Source organism: Kogia breviceps, chromosome 4, assembly GCF_026419965.1.
Source record: "Kogia breviceps isolate mKogBre1 chromosome 4, mKogBre1 haplotype 1, whole genome shotgun sequence".
Taxonomy (NCBI): Eukaryota; Metazoa; Chordata; class Mammalia; order Artiodactyla; family Physeteridae; genus Kogia; species Kogia breviceps.
The window spans coordinates 4,211,189-4,231,082 of NC_081313.1; the positions used below are offsets into that span (position 1 = coordinate 4,211,189).

General features: G+C 45.7%; 1 protein-coding gene across 1 annotated transcript; it reads right to left on the reverse strand.

Moving 5' to 3' along the window:
- Nucleotides 1–4,211: 4,211 nt before the first annotated feature.
- Nucleotides 4,212–5,000, reverse strand: LOC136794125 (putative uncharacterized protein DDB_G0290521). The gene has a single exon (XM_067033288.1). The coding sequence runs from the start codon at nucleotides 4,998–5,000 to the stop codon at nucleotides 4,212–4,214; it is 789 nt and encodes a 262-aa protein (XP_066889389.1).
- Nucleotides 5,001–19,894: the final 14,894 nt, after the last annotated feature.

Below are 19,894 nucleotides of genomic sequence, written 5' to 3' on the forward strand. Positions count from 1 at the left end.
GCTCAGTGAACTAGGCTCTTGGGCCAAACCGGGTCCACCTGCTGCTTTTGTTTTGCTGGAACTCAGCCACCAGGCTGTTTGTTTTCTACTTTCTGTGGCTGTCAGCAGACTTGAGTCATGTGATGGAGACCAAAGAGCCATAAAGCCTACATATCTGGTCCCTTACAGAAAATTTCTCCAACTTGTATACAGACAGGATGTGGCTTCCTGGTAAAGGAGAACCTAGACCCAGGCTCTGGTTCCAACTTGGCCCTGACCTCTGACCCCTGACCCCTGATTGCGAATCCCAGCTCTGCTGCTCAGCAGCCTAGGGCAGGCTGCTCAACATTTCTGACCCTCGGTTTCCTAATTCCACTCTAAAAATCAGATACTTAAGGGTTGTTTCTTAAATCCCTTGATATTATAATCTTGTTGAAAGTGGGAAAAAGCATGTGTGTTTTTAAAAAAAATTTTATTGGGGTATAGCTGATTTACAATGTTGTGTTAGTTTCAGTTGTACAGCAAAGCGGTTCAGTTATACATATACATATGTCCACTCTTTAGATTCTTTTCCCATATAGGTCATTACAGAGTATTGCGTAGAGTTCCCTGTGCTGCACAGTAGGTCCTTATTAGTTATCTATTTTATGTATAGTAGTGTGTATATGTCAGTTCAAATCTCCCAATTTATCCCTCCCCTCCCTCCTTTCCCCCCGGTAACCGTAAGTTTATTTTCTACATCTGTGACTCTGTTTCTGTTTTGTAGATAAGTTCATTCGTACCCTTTTTTTAGATTCCACATATAAGCAATATCATATGATATTTGTCTGACTTATCTTTGAAGCACTATTCACAATAGCCAAGACATGGAAGCAACCTAAATGTCCCTCAACAGATGAATGGATAAGGAAGAGCTGGTACACATATACAATGGAGTATTACTTAGCCATAAAAAGAATGAAATATTGCCAGTTGCAGCAACATGGATAGACCTAGAGATTGTCATACTGAGTGAAAAGGCATTACTTAATTGAAATTTTTACTTCAGCGTTGAGTATAGTCACCCAAATTGTAGATGCTGCTGGTGGCCCCCCACCTGATATCTATTTTTTTTTTCTTCCCTTCCAACTGTGGTAGGCGGAAAAATTACTCCCCTCCAAAAAGTATGTCCATATCTTAATTCCCGGAACTTGTGGGTATATTACCTTAAATGGTGGAAGGAAATTAATGTTTCTGATTCCTTACTGATCTTGAGATGGGAGATGGTACTAAATGATCAAGATGGAACCAAAGTAATCTTAGGGTCCTTAACAGTGGAAAAGGGAGGCAGAAGAGGGAGAACCAGACATAAAAACTCAGAAGAGACTTGACTGGGTTTTGCTGGCTTTCAAGATAGAAGGAAGCCACAGACCCAGGAATGCAAGCAGCCTCTGCAAGCTGGGAAAGGCAAGGAAACCTTCTCCCCTAGCCTTCCAGGAGGATTGCAGCCCTGCCTGCACCTTGTCTGTAGCCCATAAGACACGGCAGATTTCTAACCTCCAGAACAGAAGGAGAATGAATGGGTATTGTTTTGAGACAATACGTTTGTGTTAATTTTTTCACAGTAGCAATAGGAAACTGATACACCCATAGGATTCTCATGTTGGAGCAGCAATGAACCCAATTAAGGAAGTATATTTTCTAGCCTCCTTTGCACATGGGGTGGCCATGTTACTGAACCTGGACTTGGGTCCACTTGCCCACACAGTAAAGCCAGTCTACTGGCACCGGGTTGTGGTGAAGGAAAGTGCAGCTTTTATTGCAGGGCATCAGGCAAGGAGAATGGGCAGCTCATGTTCAGAAGACCCGAACTCCCTGATGGCTTTCAGGGAGGGGGTTTTTAAAGGCAGTGTGAGGGAGGGGCCTACCAGGTGTGTGGTCAGCTTGTGCACAGTTCTCTGATTGGTTGGTATCAAGGTTGAGTTTTGAGCATCACCAATCTTCTGGTTTCAGCCGGTCTGGGGTCTCTGTGCTTGCAGCAGCAGTTTCCATCTGGTGGGTCTGCTCCCTGTAAAAACAACTTAGGAAGATGTGTCAGGCCCTTATCTCTATCTTTCAGGGAACTGGGAGTTCACTGACTCTGTGATGTGGCTGGTCTATAGTCTAAATTGTTACCTGTCTTCTGGCCCCAAAGCTACTCTTTGTTTCTCCACCTTCACATTTCCTGATCATTAACTCTTGAGCCAGCCTTTTGAGACTCAGAGGAGACCTGAGAGACTAAAGCCTTTTACTACAAAGGACAGGGACACAGGGGCTTCTATGTGGTTTTAATTCCCCCTTTACTTTGATACTCCTCAATCTTGAGGGGGACAAGTTTGGGACAAGAAAGGGAACAAAATTTTTGATAGCGAGGTTAATCATAAACTCGGCAGAGGAGCTCGGTTTTAGGGGAACTTAGTTTCAGCCATATGATTTTATTCTGACAAATGAGATGCCCTTGGGTGGGCTTTCTGGGAAAGCTTTAAAAGGCAGAAGACTCAGCTGGCACTTACCACTTTCCCTTTACCTTTCTGCTCATCCTTCTTGCTGCCTAGAATTTGGATGTGATGGCTGGAACTGCAACAGCCATCTTGTAACCACAAGGAAAGCCAAGAAAATAGCAGACACTGTGTTACTGACATCACTGAGCCACTGAACCAAGGCCAGCAACCGCCTGCCTCTGGAATTCTCATTAGGTGAGAAAACAAAACTGCCAGTTTTTAAAAATGACTAAATGCAACATCAGAGCTAGTTGGTTACAACCCATGAAAGAGGATGGGGTAGGTCCGCTTGTACTGAGGTCCTATGAGAGTGGAGTTAAACATGTGTGGTCATTCCCTCCAGTATCAAAGTGATCATGGGTGCCAGAGGCTCACTTTACTTGGAACTGACCAGGCCTGTGGCTGTCTGGGTCAGCTGGTTCCCTTTCTGGTTCTCCCTGCTCCTGGTCAGGGTAATTCACCATCGTGTCATAATCAAGAAGGATCTTCTCATAACCCTACCAGCTAGTTATTATTTCATTTTACAGAGGAGGAAATGAGCTCTTACACAAGGGCAGTGCAGACACTGGCCTATAATATGGCCCCCGGGGCAGGGCTCTGCCACCTGTAGGAATATAACCATCAAGGAATCGGGCCTCGGGCCACTGAATCAACCTCTGTGCACAAATTGCCCGTCTGCAAAACCAGGACAGTGAGGATTGTTAGATCCTTCTAAGTGAATCCACATACATACAATGTTGACAACAGTGGCTGGAAAACAGTGGTAAGTATTAAACAATAAAACAGCTATTACCTGTGGAGGACGATGCCAGTATTTTACCCAAATCCCCTCAGATCCCTCCCTGCCTTTGCATCCACCTCCCCACTGGAGCTGTAGCTTTTCCTTGAGACACCGACCTTGACCTGTCCTCCACGTGCACAGACAGGAAATGCCCAGAGTTTAGGTCCTGCCACCCCACCCGAGTGGCTGGTGATCTGGTCCCGGGTGTGGGAGTGTGGCCGCAGCATCCTTGTTCCAGGCTGGAACTGCGCTGAGGCATAGCTCACACACTGCGACCCCTCTAGGGTCAGGCTATAGCTGTATCCTGCTTGGCTTTTCCTCCTGGTCCAGCCTCGACTTCACACCATTTCACGCCTGCACATCCTCCTCCTTACACAAACACTCTGCTCCTTGTCTCAGGTCTGCTTCTCGGGAACCTGACCATGAACATCACCAAAGGCCGCCAGCTCCCAGACGAGGACCCTGGGATAGGACCCGCTCTGCCATGTTGTCCTGTGTCCCTCCTGCCCTTCCCTGCCCAATCTCATTTCTGGTCCTTATCTGTGAAGATCTGTGGAGCTGCAGAGAATGGGACCCAATGCTGGTCCCTCGTGGGGCTGGCCTGGGGTCCCTGCTCCACAAGCACCCCTGCAGGCTCTGGCCCAACTGTGTGAAGAGCCACTGTGTTGCTTTCTTTTCTCTTCAAAGGCGCCCAAAATAAATCCTTGTTTCCCAAATGGTGTAGAAGTCCACATGGAAAGAAAGCAGGTTAGAAAACATCATCAATTTCTTCACAGAGCATCTGGACATGAGAAAGAGTCCTTTCTGTTCAGTTTGTAATGTCAATGTAAACAAAAGGGGAGTTGAAGGTTGTTCCCCCTGAGACCCTACAGAACCTTTTTTTCTTCACTGGTCTGTGTTAGGTTCACTCCAAGAAATGCAGGTGGTGGAATTCATGGGGTGGCCCTGATAATTGTAGTGGAGTGGTACGTGAGGGCAGTGGGCCCCTGGTGAGCCCTTGGACACAACACAGAATCCCTCGCTGAGGTGGGAGGTGAGGTAGGCACGGGTTGGAGGTCTGAAGGTCCAGGTGTGGTGAGTTCTGAGGGCTCAGGTGTGATGAGTTCTGAGGGCCCAGGTGTGGTGAGTTCTGAGGGCCCAGGTGTGGTGGGGTCTGAGGGCCCAGGTGTGGTGAGTTCTGAGGGCTCAGGTGTGGTGAGTTCTGAGGGCCCAGGCGTGGTGAGTTCTGAGGGCCCAGGCGTGGTGAGTTCTGAGGGCCCAGGTGTGGTGAGTTCTGAGGGCCCAGGTGTGGTGAGTTCTGAGGGCTCAGGTGTGGTGAGTTCTGAGGGCTCAGGTGTGGTGAGTTCTGAGGGCCCTGGTGTGGTGAGTTCTGAGGGCCCAGGTGTGGTGAGTTCTGAGGGTTCAGGTGTGGTGAGTTCTGAGGGCTGAGGTGTGGTGAGTTCTGAGGGCCCAGGTGTGGTGAGTTCTGAGGGCCCAGGTGTGGTGAGTTCTGAGGGCTCAGGTGTGGTGAGTTCTGAGGGCCCAGGTGTGGTGAGTTCTGAGGGCCCAGGTGTGGTGAGTTCTGAGGGCTCAGGTGTGGTGAGTTCTGAGGGCCGAGGTGTGATGAGTTCTGAGGGCCCAGGTGTGATGAGTTCTGAGGGCCCAGGTGTGGTGAGTTCTGAGGGCTCAGGTGTGGTGAGTTCTGAGGGCCGAGGTGTGATGAGTTCTGAGGGCCCAGGCATGGTGGTTCTGAGGGTTCAGGTGTGGTGAGTTCTGAGGGCCCAAGTGTGGTGAGTTCTGAAGGCCCAGGTGTGGTGAGTTCTGATGCCACAGGTTTGGTGAGTTCTTAGGGCTCAGGTGTGGTGGAGTCTGAGGGCTCAGGTACAGTAGGAGAACACTGGTTTGAAATTGCATCAAATGGCAGTTGTATAATTTCTCTCCTCAGCATTGAGCTCCCTACATGCGGGCAAGCAGTTGGATTTATTTAGGACCAGTTTTTGAAAAAAAATGGAGATACTAATAGCTTTTTGTCAGAATTGTTGTGCTAATGACATGGGATAATACAAGGACATCACCTTCGCATATCGTAGGCCAGTGAACCAATATAAGTGGTCACACCTGAAATGTAAATATCGTTGATACTTTAAACTAGAGTATTTAGTTTGCCTATTTCCTGGCTAAGCAGAAAATAAAATATTAATTTGCTTATATATGTGAAATGTATATGCCAAGCACTCAAGTGTGGTCTGGGGGAAGAAGTGTTTCTTTCTGCAAGTTTAGTAGCCTGCGGTGTCCTGAATTACAAAGGTCCTTGATGCCAGGCCAGAACAGAGCTTAAGCGAAAATGATTATTTTATCTGTCATTCTCTTCTTGTTTAGAAGACTTAATTGTGGTTTATCCCATATTGCTCTTGGAAAACTGGGGAGCTGATGATATCAGTTGCAATTGTGGGATGCATTTTTAAGCAGATATTTATTTACATAATGTGCTGCTTCCAAAAACAAGCTCACCCAGACCAGATGTTTTTATCGTAAGCCCTTGGTATCTGTAAAAAAAAAAATAAAACAGCACAGCAAGCTGACCATTAAACAGTGGGATTTCAAGGAGCACACTCTTGAAAAGGATGTTTTGAACAATCTTATACATTTCTTAGTTCAAGGAGCTACATTTACCTGAGAGAAGATGAATTGTTAGTTGTTTCGGAAAATAACAGTAAGGGTATTTGAATCTGTTTGGCCAAATTCACTCCCATTCCAAATATTTTTTTGTAATTTTTTTTCCCTAATGCTATTTATCTAAAGCTTGTGCTCTATACTCCTGCTACTCTCTGAGGAAACTGTGGGATGATAAACAAGGTGTTCATTCTATCATAGTGACACCACTGATCAAGATTATTATTTTTTTCTCATTCTCTTAATGACTCCGGGTCTGGGCCTCTCCAATACCTTGGTCTGATTCTTGGACACAGCTGTCCGGAAAACCCCATGGAGAACAACCCCTCATGAGCTTTTTTTAAAAATAAAGTTATTTATTTTATTTATTTAGTTTTGGCTGCTTTGGTTCTTTGTTGCCTGGTGCAGGTTTCTCTAGTTGCAGCGAGCGGGGGGTACTCATTGTGGTGGCTTCTTTTGTTGCGAAGCACAGGCTCTAGGTGCACAGGCTTCAGTAGTTGCGGCACGCTGGCTCAGGAGTTGTGGTTCGTGGGCTCTAGAGCACAGGCTCAGTAGTTGTGGCACACAGGCTTCGTTGCTCCGTGGCATGTGGGATCTTCCCGGACCAGGGCTCGACCCCATGTCCCCCACATTGGCAAGCAGGTTCGTAACCACTGCACCACCAGGGAAGCTTACCCCAACCCCGCCATCCCCGCCATGAGCTTTGATGGAGCCTCAGAGCCCTACTCAATACAGTGACCCATGCAGCTGCTTGGAATTAATCTCTCTTTTTGGTTCTCTCTCTCTTTATGTATCTGGCCTTGCCATGATCTGAGGTTCCCTTCTGCTACCTTCTTCCATCTCTTTTTTGCTCTGTCTTTCTCTCTCTCTCCCACTTAGACTTGACAATCATTCCTTTTGCTTTCTCTCTCTCCTTCTAAATCATATTCCATCTGTTTTTGTATCTCATGCTTTAATGTGCTTATGATTCTAGCTGCCTTTGTTATTCCACCTCTTCATGAATTTGTGAGATAAACAAAACTGTGAATTGTATGCCTCAAATTAGTGTTTTTCTTAATTATAAAACTTAATTTAGCTGGAGAGGTCACAGAGGCACAGGTACACTCATAGATTATTGGTGTCACTCTAAATTGTTATAACTCTGAAAATAAATTTGCCAATATGCCTACAGAGCCTAAAGTCATTAATCCTCTTTAACCTGGTAATTGAACTTCTGAAAATGTACCCTTTAAAACTAATCTGAAACTCAAGCATAAAATCACATACAAAATATTTATGATGGCATCATCCTTAATTACCCCAAGTGGAAAAGAATGGAAACATCCCGTGACAGTAAAATGGTTTTAAAAATGGAAGTAAATATAACAAAATATTATTGTACAATGAGAAGAATATTAGTGTAAAGCTGGGTGAGTGTTCAGATGGAAAATTTGCATAAGGACTGGCAGAGAATTTGAGGTCAGGATAGAAATAGATTGAGAGGTGGGACTCAGGACAAGTTTGAGTGACATAGGTAGATGTAATGGTGGGCGCTCTGGTTGAGTGCTGCGTAACAAATGACTCCAAGCTTCATAGGGTAAGACAGCAATCATTTTATTATGTTCACAAATCCTGTTGGTCAGGAAATTGTGTAGAGCACAGGAGAGAGGTCCGAAGTCTCATTTGGAAAGACTTGAACGACTGGGCAGACCAGAGGCTGGGGACTGGAACCATCTGGATGCTTCCTCACTCAGACATCTGTTGCCTGGGCTGGGATGGTTTGAAGGCCGGGCTCACCTGGGACTGTTGAGTGAGACACCCACACGTGGCCTCTCCCTCCCAGCTTGGGCTTCTCACTGCATGGGGCTGGGTTCAGGAGACCATGTGGAGGCAGCACAGATTTTATGACCTTGCTTCAGAAGACACAGGGTCACTTCCACCATTCTGCTTGACTGAAGCCATCACAAGCCTGCCCTCTCTTAAGGGGAGGGGACACAGACTCAGCCCCTCAACTAGAGGAGTGTCAAAGAAGTTGTGACCTTTTTTCTTTGGCCTACAAGGACCTAAGCACCAAGGCATAAGTAGATGGAGGAGATGTCACTGCTAAGAGCGTCCATGATCAGAGACTTTAGAAATTGATAATATGCAACTAAAGACCCTCCTTCTGCCTACAGCAGACTCGTTCAGCCTCCAGAGAAGATGGAACACTTGATGCAGAGGGGCTTTCGGATCTTGTTTCCAGGAGAGCTAAGTAAAAAGAGGGGTAGTAGTCCACGTTGGATAGTATAAAAACATTTCTATTTAAAGGTGGAAGGAATGACAACAAATTCTTGATTTCTATGTTCACTTGTAGAAACTCTACTTTCTCTTTTATTAATCTTTGAAAATGTGTAAGCAGAAATTAAAATCCATGCCACGAGTCCTGAGATAAATTGGTTTATTATCAGATGCTCATTATATACAATTCTAGAAAGTTTCCAGGAAATAGATGTGAATGCATTATAGACTGGGTTTGTTCATACCCACATGAGGAGTCCAGGAAAAAGAACACACAGGATCAGAGTCAATCTATAAGGTTGAAGGAAATACTCCTCTCTTTCTCTCCCTCTCTCTTTTCTGCTTTCTTAAATTTGACAGTACATTTTATATAGTTATACAAATGTAATTCATTCAGTAATCACGCTGAATGATTATATCCAAATCTGACTCAATGATCTCCCATTCTGTTTTCTTGTGTCTCTCCAATGGCAAGTACTATCATATCCTGTCTTGGATTATAGTTATTTATACATTAATCTAACCCATACTAGATTATATTCTAGTATATTTTATGCATTTAGCATGTGGCCCAAATATATATTTTTAATTTAGTTAAATGGCTCTTTTCCTGCCTTATTTTTGGGTATGCACAAAAATTAGCAGTGAAAGTTTTCAACCCCTTTTGTATTTCCTTATACGTTTGGGGCATCAACTACAGTTGACCTTTGAGCAACGAGGGGGTTAGGGGCATTGACCCCCAGTGCAATAGAAAATTCATGTGTAACTTTGCAGTTGGCCCTTTGTATATGCAGTTCTGCACCTGCAGACTCAAGCAACCATGGATTGTTTAGTACTGTAGAATGTGTTTACTGAAAAAAAATCCTAGTATAAATTCAAATACGTGTTGTTCTATACTTATGTTATTCCATTTGCAATATAAAAAGTCTAAATTCATGATCATTCATAGCTTTTATCTTTTAATTATGTTTTTAAAACGTTTTTAACATGAATGGACAGAATAGTTTGCTGTTCTTTAGGGAGTATTTGTTGTGTTCTCTGAGAGCAATGCTATGAATATGACTGCATCGTCCACGTTTTTACCTGATGCCCTGGGCACCGGGTGCTGACTGTCTTCCTAGCAGCTATGGGAAAATTGAATAGGAACAGAAACTCTGTAGAAGCTGTGGATTATGCGGTCAAATCCTGTTACATTCTAAAATGCTGTTTTCTTACCGGAAAAATGGGATTTATGATACCTGTCTTCCCTACATCATGAGGTTGTTTAAGAACAAGTGAAAAAATAATGAACGTATAGGATAATTGTCATCGTACACATACTTCAGTGAGAGAAGTGGCCAATACAGATCACCGGCACTGCTGCTCTCCCCACCCCAAGCCTCAGGTTGGCACCATTCATTGTCGAAGGACCCTTTGTCATTGACCTTGATTCAGCATCAGGATCTTTCTCATCACAGTGCTGACAGATTAAATTTGGCACCTGAGGTAAATTTGTGTTGGGGGGTGTGGTTTCTGAATGGGCAGAAATACTCACTGGGCACAGGGCTCGCAGCTTTTCCATGTCTGTGAACACATGTCTGCTCACTCCTACAGAGGTGGCCCCCCACCCCACTTCTTCACCTCTTCGCCCTCCCTAGCAGGCTGCTTGATCCGGGCCTGGGGCTGTGCAAGGCTCAAGCCTGAGCACCTCCTCCATTCAAACGCATCACTGACCCTCACTCTCCAGGCTGGATCTCAAGAGGAAATGCCTAATAAATCTCCCATTTCTTTCCACTGAAGACTGAGTTGCTTGATTACATTTCTCTGCTCTGTCATCTGGCTTTCTTAGTTAAAGTTTTGTTTTGTTTTGTTTTTCCTGAGAACACATTATTAAGTTTAAGGTTAGGTTGTACATGTTCCAAATACCTTATTCTGTCCCAACCACTACTTGAAACTTATAATTAAATAACCTGGGATGCTTTAATGAGAGGTGGACAATTTCTAAGAACACAATATGATGAATACTGAGAGAGATTTCCCAGTTTCGTAAAAATTAACTCTTTAGGCCCTTCCTGAAACCAAAGGAGGCAGGAAAAGAAAAAAAAAGAAAACTTTGTTAAGGAGATGACTTTAAAGAATGTAATGGACGCGCTGCACCATTTGACTTCATTTCTGTGGGTACTGCCCAGTGAAATGTGTCTTTCTAGGCATCCGCCCTGCTGATAGGCTATGGAGGATATAAAAGAATCCATGTGAAATGCTTTAAGCAGTTAAGAAGAGACTTGCATTTCTAGTATTGGAAGATGAGATAATGCAGACCAGCTTTTCCACCAAGAATAACAGGAAAAACTGAACACACTGTAAAGAGAAAAGGCCCATCTGTTTATAGCCATTGCAGAGCTCCCGAGACAGCAAGGATTTGAGGTCCAGGATGCCGGATGGAAGGAGAGGCACTGAAGAAACGCTGAGGGAGGTGCCATTTTCCCCTCAAGGCCCTTGTGCCGGCTAAAAGGCTGAGTATCTGCAGAGCTTTCAGCAAAAATTGGACCTCAGAGTCCAACACAAGGGAGAAGGCCTTCAGCTGGGAATCCTGCAGGGTCACACTTAAGAATAAGGGTGAAACAGAAATAGATGAGGTCTCACAAAGAATGGAGCCTAGAGCCCCCTCGCCCCCTGACTGCCTGTCTGAAGGACGAATAAGCCTTCCCTGAAGAATGATAGCACAAACCAGCACCTCCCAGGAGCTCTAATTTCTCATGCCTAAAGTTCTAAATGCAGATGAAAACAACAGGGGTGAAAAAAAACAAGGACAGACCAAAGACAAATAGAAAAAAACTAGGAACCAAACCACAGAAGATGCAGATATTGGAAGGATCAGACACAGACTTTAAAAGAACTGTGCTTAATATGTTCAAGAATTAAAAGCCAAGTTGGGAATTTCCCCAGAGAACTAAGGAACGGTTGAAAGAAAACATCCAGACTGAGTCATAGAAAGAATAAGTGATGAAAAACATGGCAAAGAAAGAAGAGACTGAGTGACATTTCTAGAATTGGTGAGAAAACAAGAATGAACCAGGGGCAATCCTGAAAGAGATAATGGCTGAGAATTTTCCAAAACCAATGGAAGATGTCAATTCACAGATATAAGAAGCTCATTTGGTAATTATCACTTTGTGATATTCATCAAACCATACATGTCTGAATTCTGATTTTCCTGTGTTTAAGCCATATCTTAATTAAATTTAAAACACTTGGAAAAACAAAGAACTGCTGCTGAATAATAAAAACAGTGCAATACAACGTGGCATTAGTGGTATAATGGCATAGAAAACTCAGAGCAGACGTAGGTATATATAAAATGCCAAATTCTTTATTAAGTACTGAGTGAATGCACTGGTGGAAAGCTCAGTGTTTTTCAAGTTAGCTAGACCTGGATTTCAATCCCAAATCATCGCCTCACTAGCTCAATGATCTTGGGCAAGTGACTCGATTCCTTTTCTTAAAGAAGGAGTTGCACTTCACAGGGAGGTGTCACTAACACAGTGGCTGCCTTGCTCCTTTATTTCTGCATCTTACGCACTTGGTGACACCGTAGTTCCCCGTCACCTGGGCAGAAGATTGAGTTTGGACAAAAACACAATTACCCAAACGCTTCTATCCTTAAACCCATGAGCACTGACCCCTAGTGGCTCCGAAAGCTGCCTGGCCTTCATACTACGCTCCCTCATCGCCATTTATACCTTCTCCTGTCTCTTGAATACACACCACCTCTTCCTCCATCCTCGACATTAACTGATGTCTTTGCTTCTTTCGTTTCATGGAGGAAACAGGGATGATCAGAAAAGAACTTCTCCAAGCTCCAGCTGTCTCTTCTACTGCCTTCCGCCAGCTGTGACCATGCCTCTGTCTCCCTCCTGGGTTCAGCATGAACGTGTGCCCTAAATTCCATCTCCTCTCAGCCCCTTTCTCCTTCAGGATCAATGTCTCCCCTGCTGGGTCCTTCCACCAGCAAGTGAACGTGCTATTCTTTCCAACAGTTAAGAAACGACCTTCCTTTTAGTCCACTGTTCCCTCCAGGAGCTGCCCCAGTGTTTGCTCTTGAAATGACTCAATCAGGCTTTTGTCCTCACCTCTCCGGGGGTCTCTGGTCAAGGTCACAGGTGACGACCCCAGGGCTACATGCAGGTGTTAATTCTGGGCATCCCTCTCACCTGGCCCCCACGCGGCACCTGCTGCCAGCTGACCACAGCCTCTGTCTGCGAGGCTGCCTTCACCCAGTTTCTGGAACACACAGCTGGCTCTCCTCCTGAATCCAGGAAGCGGACTTGGCAGAACTTACTTCTCCTTCCGATCTCTAAGACTTGGTATGCCTCAGGTTCTATCCTCGACTTCTTCCCTCTCTAGCCACACTTGGGTCTGTTGGTGGTAAATATGCATTCACTCTTGGTTCCCAATTTATATCTCCGGCCACGACCAGTATCCTGAACTGCAGACTTACACGTCTAACTAGCTACACGCGTCTTGTGAGTCTAACGGACACGTGAGATGTGACACGTCCGGGTGGAGCTCCTGTGAGTGTCCTTGCTCCCTGCCTGCTGCTCTCCTCATCGCATGTGCGGCAGCTCCCTCCTTCCCGCTGCGTTTTCTCCCTTCCACCTCCTAGTCCCCCCAGCGAATCTTGAGAGCCGGGCCCACCATGGGGCTCCCGGCTCTGGCCGCTCTTCCGCCTGCGCTGCCAGATTGAGGCCATCCTTGCCTGGCTTGTTGCATTAGCCTCCTGCCTGCACGCCTGCCACTTCCCTTGATCCCACTGTGTTTTCATCCCAGAGCAAAACCTGTTAAACCTGAACCTGTCGTGCTCCTGCTGGACCGCTCGGGGCTCCTGTGCTACTTGCAGAGAAAGCACTATCCCCTGCGTGACTCAGTTCCTGCACATCAGCCTCCGGCACGCGGGCCTCCTGCACCGCACCCTGCCCGCGCTCGCCTCCAGACCTGCTGTCTCCACCCGCACATGCGCCCCGGCTTCTGCTGTCCTACCACCTGCCCCAAGACGGCAGCACGGGCTGCCTCTGCCCCTCTGCTCTGTCAGGCCCTCCCCTGCTATGGGATGCTTCTCTGGACCTCAGGTTAACTTCCTTGGCTTTGCTTTTCCCCGGACCATCTTCACCACCCAGCGCACGATATACTTCTTTCTGTTCTTCCTGTCTTCCCTCTCTCCCTAGAAGAGAAAGTCCACGACAGGGGACGCTTTTCTGGCTGGCTCGGGGCGGGCTCTCCAGCGGTCTTCTGTGTGTGGCCTGAGTAGGTGCCCAGGAAGGCTGGTTGAGTGACCAAAGGATGATTATAAAGGTCCTGAGGAGAAAAAGGCATCTGTCTATGAATTTCATGTCCCTCCACTTCCTCTTCAAAGCATTTCTGCAGGAGGTGAGCCATCCGAGGAGATTGGCTGGCCCTGACTCTTAGGGCCTTCTGCAACCGACCCTCATGGGGCTCTGGGCCTTGGTCTCCAAGCTGTCCTGCTTTGCTGACGTAAATTTTGGGTGTTGAGCAAGACAGGGGAGAGGTCCGGCAGGAAGGGCCCAGGTTTGGGAGAACTGTACAAAGCAGGCTCCGAGGCTCGGGCTTCCTGTTGCGTCTGTTGAGCGGGTGGAGGCCCAGCAGGCGAAGGCAGTGAGTGGATCTCTGTCTGCAGAGATCCCGCTGGTGGAGACACAGAGATAAATGATGGACCAGAAAGAGAGGAGGCCAGGGACCCAGAACCTGGGAAAGAGAGAGCGAGGTCCAGAAATAGGTACAGGATGGGCCCTAATGCGTTGCCTGACGAGGAGAGAGAGGCAAGGACAGAGAGGCACACTGCGAGGGCTCCATGTGGTGACAGGCAGAGGTCCCCAGGGTGCAGCTGCAAGCCAACGAATGCCAGGCACGGTTGGCAACCCCAGAAACTAGGGGGAGGAATCGCCTTCTGCCCTGGAGCCTCTGGGGACCTGCTGACTCCTTGGTTTCAGACTTCTGGCCTCCAGAGCCGTGAGAGAAGACAATTCTGTTGATTTAAGCCACCGAGTTTGTGGCCCTGTGTTACCGCAGCCCTAGGGAACTGATACACCATGCTCTGAAGAGGCAAAGGAGACGCATACAAGATAGAAGGGGCGCGGGACAGGGAGTTCACCTCTGTGCTTAGTGACCACCTAGAGGGGTGGGATAGGGAGGGTGGGAGGGAGGGTGACAAAAGAGGGAAGAGTTATGGGAACGTATGTATATGTATAACTGATTCACTTTGTTGTAAAAGAGAAACTAACACACTATTGTAAAACAGTTATACTCAAATAAAGATGTTAAAAAAAAAAAAAAAAAAAAAAGAAGGGGCTCAGGACAGGGAAGAGGCACGTACGGTGGGAGGAGCCTTGGTGCAGCTCCGGGACAGCAGGAAGGGCGGGGGGAGGGAGGGGATGCGGCGAAGGGGGCGGATGGCAGGGGCAGCCTGAAACGTCGGGCAGAAATGCCACAGTCTCAGCTAAAAACCTTTGACTATCGACTGAAAGACATCCCAGGCCTTTGAAAATGCAGGTTAGATGATAAAAGAGAGTTTTCTCTAAGCCTGATCAAGGATAAAAGGAATACTTCCCACTCAAAGGATGAACAGAACTCAAGAAGGAAGGAACCGCTGTCTGTCAGGTAGTGGGGTAACCTGAGGCCAGCGCTGTTTAATCTACTCCAGGAGTTTCCGCCCTTCACAGATTTCAGAGGACACTTGAGTGTGATGCCAGTTCTGACCCCTGAACTGCAACACACAGCCTTGGGACCCCAAGGCTGTACTATTGTTTCTTTTGATTGCTCCTCCCTTGTCTCAGAATCCCCTCCCTTCCCTAGTCAGCAATTGTTTGGACCTGCCCTTTGGAACTCAGGGAAGGTCATGGAGGCTGGAGGAAGCTTATTTCCTGTAATCGAGAAGTGGGAGGACACAGAAAGACTTCTGTGCCCAGGAGCCCCACAGGGTCCTGCTTGGTTTAAAATGCTTGGCATTTGTGGATTCCTGGCAAGGTTCTGGGTCTGTGGGCTCCGTTCTCCAGACTAAGGGAGGCTCGGATTTGGTCTTGGATTCCCAGGACTGCTGCAACAGAGCACCACCACCTGGATGGTTTAGAACAACAGAGATTGATTCTCTCACAGCTGTGGGAGCCGGAAGTCTGAGATCAAGGGGTCAGCAGGGCCTCCCTCCCTCTGAAGACTCCAGGGAAGGACCCTCCTTTGCCTCTTCCTCTTGTGGCGGTTGCCATGGGTCCATGGCAGTCCTTGGCTTAGAGACACATCACTCCAGTCTCTGCCCCCGTTGTCACATGGCCTTCGTCCGGGTGTGTCTCTATTTTCTTTTTATTAGGACAACGGTCATTGGGTTAGAACCCAGCCTAATCCACAATGACTTCATCTTAACTAATTACATCTGCAGAGGCCCTTTTTTTCATATAAAGTCACACTCAGAGATTCAAGGTAGACTCAAGTCTTGGGGAGACACTTTCCTAGCCAGTCCAGACCTTGTAAATACTTATCTTCTCAAGCTCAGGTCCCAAGCTCTGAGGGCCCTCAGCTGTGTTCATCTCGCTTGACTGACTTATTCTTTTTATAATGAAGACTTCCTTGAGCTATTAATGGATTTTATGGTACGAGTCATTTGAGAATAGTAGAACAGCTAAAGAGAGGGCAAAGTTATGTCTGCCCTCATACAAACCAGTTTTTAAAAAAATAAAGAGTAACTTGGAAAGATGATTTTTTTCCCTCATCTAGTTGGCTGAAAAAAATCATATTAGAAATCCAGAGGTAATGTATGTTTTCTATACATTGTCTTCTATAAAGTCTTGAGACCCAAATATTTTAAGGACTCAAATGTCTTTCCTTAGCAACATCGCCATACAGGTCATCTCTCTCCACTGCTTGGTATGAAAAATCACGCTGCCCCTGTCTGCTCCAGCCTGGGAAGGAGTTATGCCCTGGACATTTGCCTTCTCAGGTTTCTCCCTGGGCAACCATAGAGGTTGATGCGTTTCTGATTGTTTTTTAAGCATCATTATCCACTTGTTTTGACTCCCCATTGTTGCCGTGTGGAAGATAGTACCACGTGGCATGCGACTTCTCCTTTAATCGTGGGTGTGAAGTTTTTTAGGACATTAAGTAAATCTACACTTGCAGCTCCTCAGACACGTCGGGCCCTGCTCTTCTGTGCAACATTTCGTGTCCTTACATTTTATTCATCGTCTTGCCTTCTCATGTTTATGTTATAAAATCAAATTTGCCTCTTAGCAGCCTAAGGCTCAGGGGTCTTGAGCTCAGTATTACTCCAGCATCTCCACCTTCCAGGAGCTTGTGTTGTGTGATGGTTTCTGAGTCACAGTGGACTTATGCTTTTTATCTTTTTTCCTGCTTCAGAAAGACCGACCTATTCAAGTGTTTTATTGTGAAATTAAGAACATATAGATTGCTTTTCAAGAGAGTTCTTTTTTCAGAGGAATGTAAGATGAAGGTGCACACATCTGCCATCTGTAAAAGGCCTTGAGGATACATCTTTTCAATAAAGAGATTGTCTTTTCTTTTTGCTTTGATTAAAAACAGCAGCATTCCCTGCTGCCAAATAAGTCACCTGGGTTTCATCTCACTATAAATAAGTGGAACAGGCAAGCATCACAATGAGCTTCACTCAAAACAGCAAGGCAAAAGCGTCTCAAAAATGCTCCCTGAGGCCACGAGTCATTGCACTTTCAAGATCACAGGCAGCCAATTTCTTAATATCCTTATTTTCTGCCATCTGGTCACACCATCTCCTGGGACTGGAGTCCTCCTGCTCTGTGTCCACTGAGCTCAAAGACATGCATCCTGGCTTGTCCGTGTGTATCTGGCTCACGCAGTGCTCAGTTGAATGTTGACATGTGTCCCTGCCATTTTCATATGGTCACGGGGAGAGAACACACCGTAGTACCAGTGCCTTTGTGCTGGGCACAGTGAGGTGCATTTAGATCCACGGGTCTGGAATGGAGCCTTCAGGAGTGTGGGAGGCGGGAAAAAGAAGACAGAAGCAGTCTACTAGCTCCAGAATGAGGTCGATGATGGTGTCGTTGGTGATGATGATGGTGGGGTTGGGGATGATGATAATAAAAAGGGTGATGATGATGGTGGTGATGACGGTGGTGATGGTGGTGATACCCATCATTTATACAGAACACTCTAGTTCAATCGCCTACCTCTAATTTAATCTAACCTAAGCCTAAAGCCCTAGGATGTAGTTCCTATTATTAGCCTGATTTGGTCAACTTGGAGACTCTCCTTAATGGAGACTTACTTCTCTTGCTTGGGGTAATTCTTTTGGAAAAGCTATGCTATGGATTCTCGGAAGGGCCTTCACATGGACCTGTCTTCACCTGTGTGACATTGAAGTCAGGGTGTCATCCATCACACGACCCTATGAGGTATAGAGGTTGAGACTGAAGACACAAATGTTTAGAGGAGGGTGCGAACAGATGAAAAGGGCTTAATATACCAGCCTTGGCCAGGAATATCACAGTGTTTTATGCCATCCAAGATTAGATGGGCTCTCTCAGAGTTAATGGTGAGGATGTAGACTGCTGTAGGAGTCATTGCTGATGATGATTTTAATGTTACCCGAACTGGACAGAGCTTCTCCTGACAGACCACAGAGAGATGTCCAAGCTCAGGGTACTGACTCTCCAGAAGATACCAGCAGAACCAGCTTTACATACTTGTTCTGAGAAGCCTGGAGCTGTAAGAGGTACTGGGATTCCTTATGCTTTCTCTCTGAAGACCCCTCAATCACTCAAGAGCTCAGAAATACCTGGTCTGGGGAAACTTCCCAGGGAGAGTTTGACCCCCCTGATTCTTTACCAGATCTTTATTTTCTGTGGTTCATTCACTCCCAACCCCAATGCCAGTTATGACTATACAATCATCTACATTTTATTTAAAATCTATATGAAAAAGGCCATGGAATTGTAATGTTTCAAGCTTACTTTACAGAATAATAAAATAATCTATATTTTATCTTCTAGATCTTCTTTGCTAAAATGCCACAAAAATGACCTAGTTTAATGGCTGCATTGAATCTAAACTGTAGGTGTTTTGATTTCAAATTCCATGTACTTTTGTCTCACATATATCCGTATCATAGTTCAAGATGACCTTTCTCTGGCAGAGGTCAAGAGAAGAGTCCAACTTTATGAGGGACCTGGGATCCTCTTACCAGGCCCGGGTCTTTGGGCCAAAAGACACACCTGCTCTGCAATCTACAAGGTTCTGAAGCTGAATCTGACCTCTGTACCTCGGCACTGAATTAAATCTCAGAGACAGAGTTTTGGGTTAAGCAGAAAAGAATAACTTTGTTGCTTTGCCAGGCAAAGGGGGCCACAGTGGGCTAATGCCCCCAAGACTGTGTGTCCCGACCTGGAGGGGGTAGTGAGGAGTTTTATAGGAATAGTTCAAACAGAGCATGATCAGCTCATGGACATTCTTCTGATTGGCTGGTGGTGAGGTAATTGGGAGTCAGCATCATCAACCTTCTGGTTCCAACCGGTCTGGGGTCTCCGTGTTTGTGGGCAGCAGAGTTTTAACTTCTCCCACCTGGTGGGGTTTCAGTACCTGCAGAACAGCTCAAAGATATTGTTGTGTGTATTCCTTGAGGGGGAACCAGGACCCTGCCCCAAGGCTACACTATTGTTTCTTTTGACTGTTCCTCCCTTGTCTCTGCATCCCCTCCCTTCTCTGATTAGCAACTGTTTGAACCTGCTCTTTGGAACTCAGGGAAGGTCAAGGAGGCTAAATGAAGCCCATTTCCTATAATCAAGAAATGGTGGGACACAGAAAGGCTTTTGTGACCAAGAGCCCCATAAGATCCTGCTTGGTATCAGTCCTCAGGGGATGACTTAATAAAGGACTTGTTTTTTCAGAGTGGATCTGCCCTCTACTTCCAAAGAATAGCTATATTTCTTTTTTGTTGTTGTTAAATGTTCAAAGTTCCATTTATTTATTTATTCCATAAACTTTTGTGTCTTTTAGAGTACCAAATACTGGTACTGTAAACAGAACCTATTTTGAATTACATATCAAAATCTGGTCAAAAGGGTAAGTTAGAGGCTCCCAAGGAACTTATTTCCATCTTTAGCTATCAAATTTTAAACTTCTTGTGCTTTCAAGTTTGACATTTGAAAGCACACCTTTCCTCTTTTTAAATAAAATATAGCACAAGTCCATAAAAGGTACAAATAATAAATGTGCAGCCAACGAATTGTTACCAGTTGAATACCCCTGTGTACTAATGTCTAGGTCAAGATATAGAACATTGCAAGGCACCCCAAAGTACCATTCATGCTGCTTCCCAATCACAACTAACCACCATGTGACTTTAACATCTTAGGTCAGTTTTGCCTGGTTTTGAGTTTATCTGTGTGGGATCATATACAATAGTATAATTATTTTGTTATTGTTTGTATTTCATTCAACATATATTTATGAGATTCAGCCGTGTTGTCGTATGTGGCTGTAGTTTGTTCATTTTTGTTGCTTTGTGGTGTTTCATCAGTATTCTACCATTTATTTATACATTCGCTATTGATGGATATTAGAGTTGCTTCTAGTTTGAGACTATTATGAACAACGCTGCCACAAGTATTCTCGTACATGTCTTTGGGTACAAACCAAAGAGTACCATGGTTGAGAATAGGGCAGGCATTTG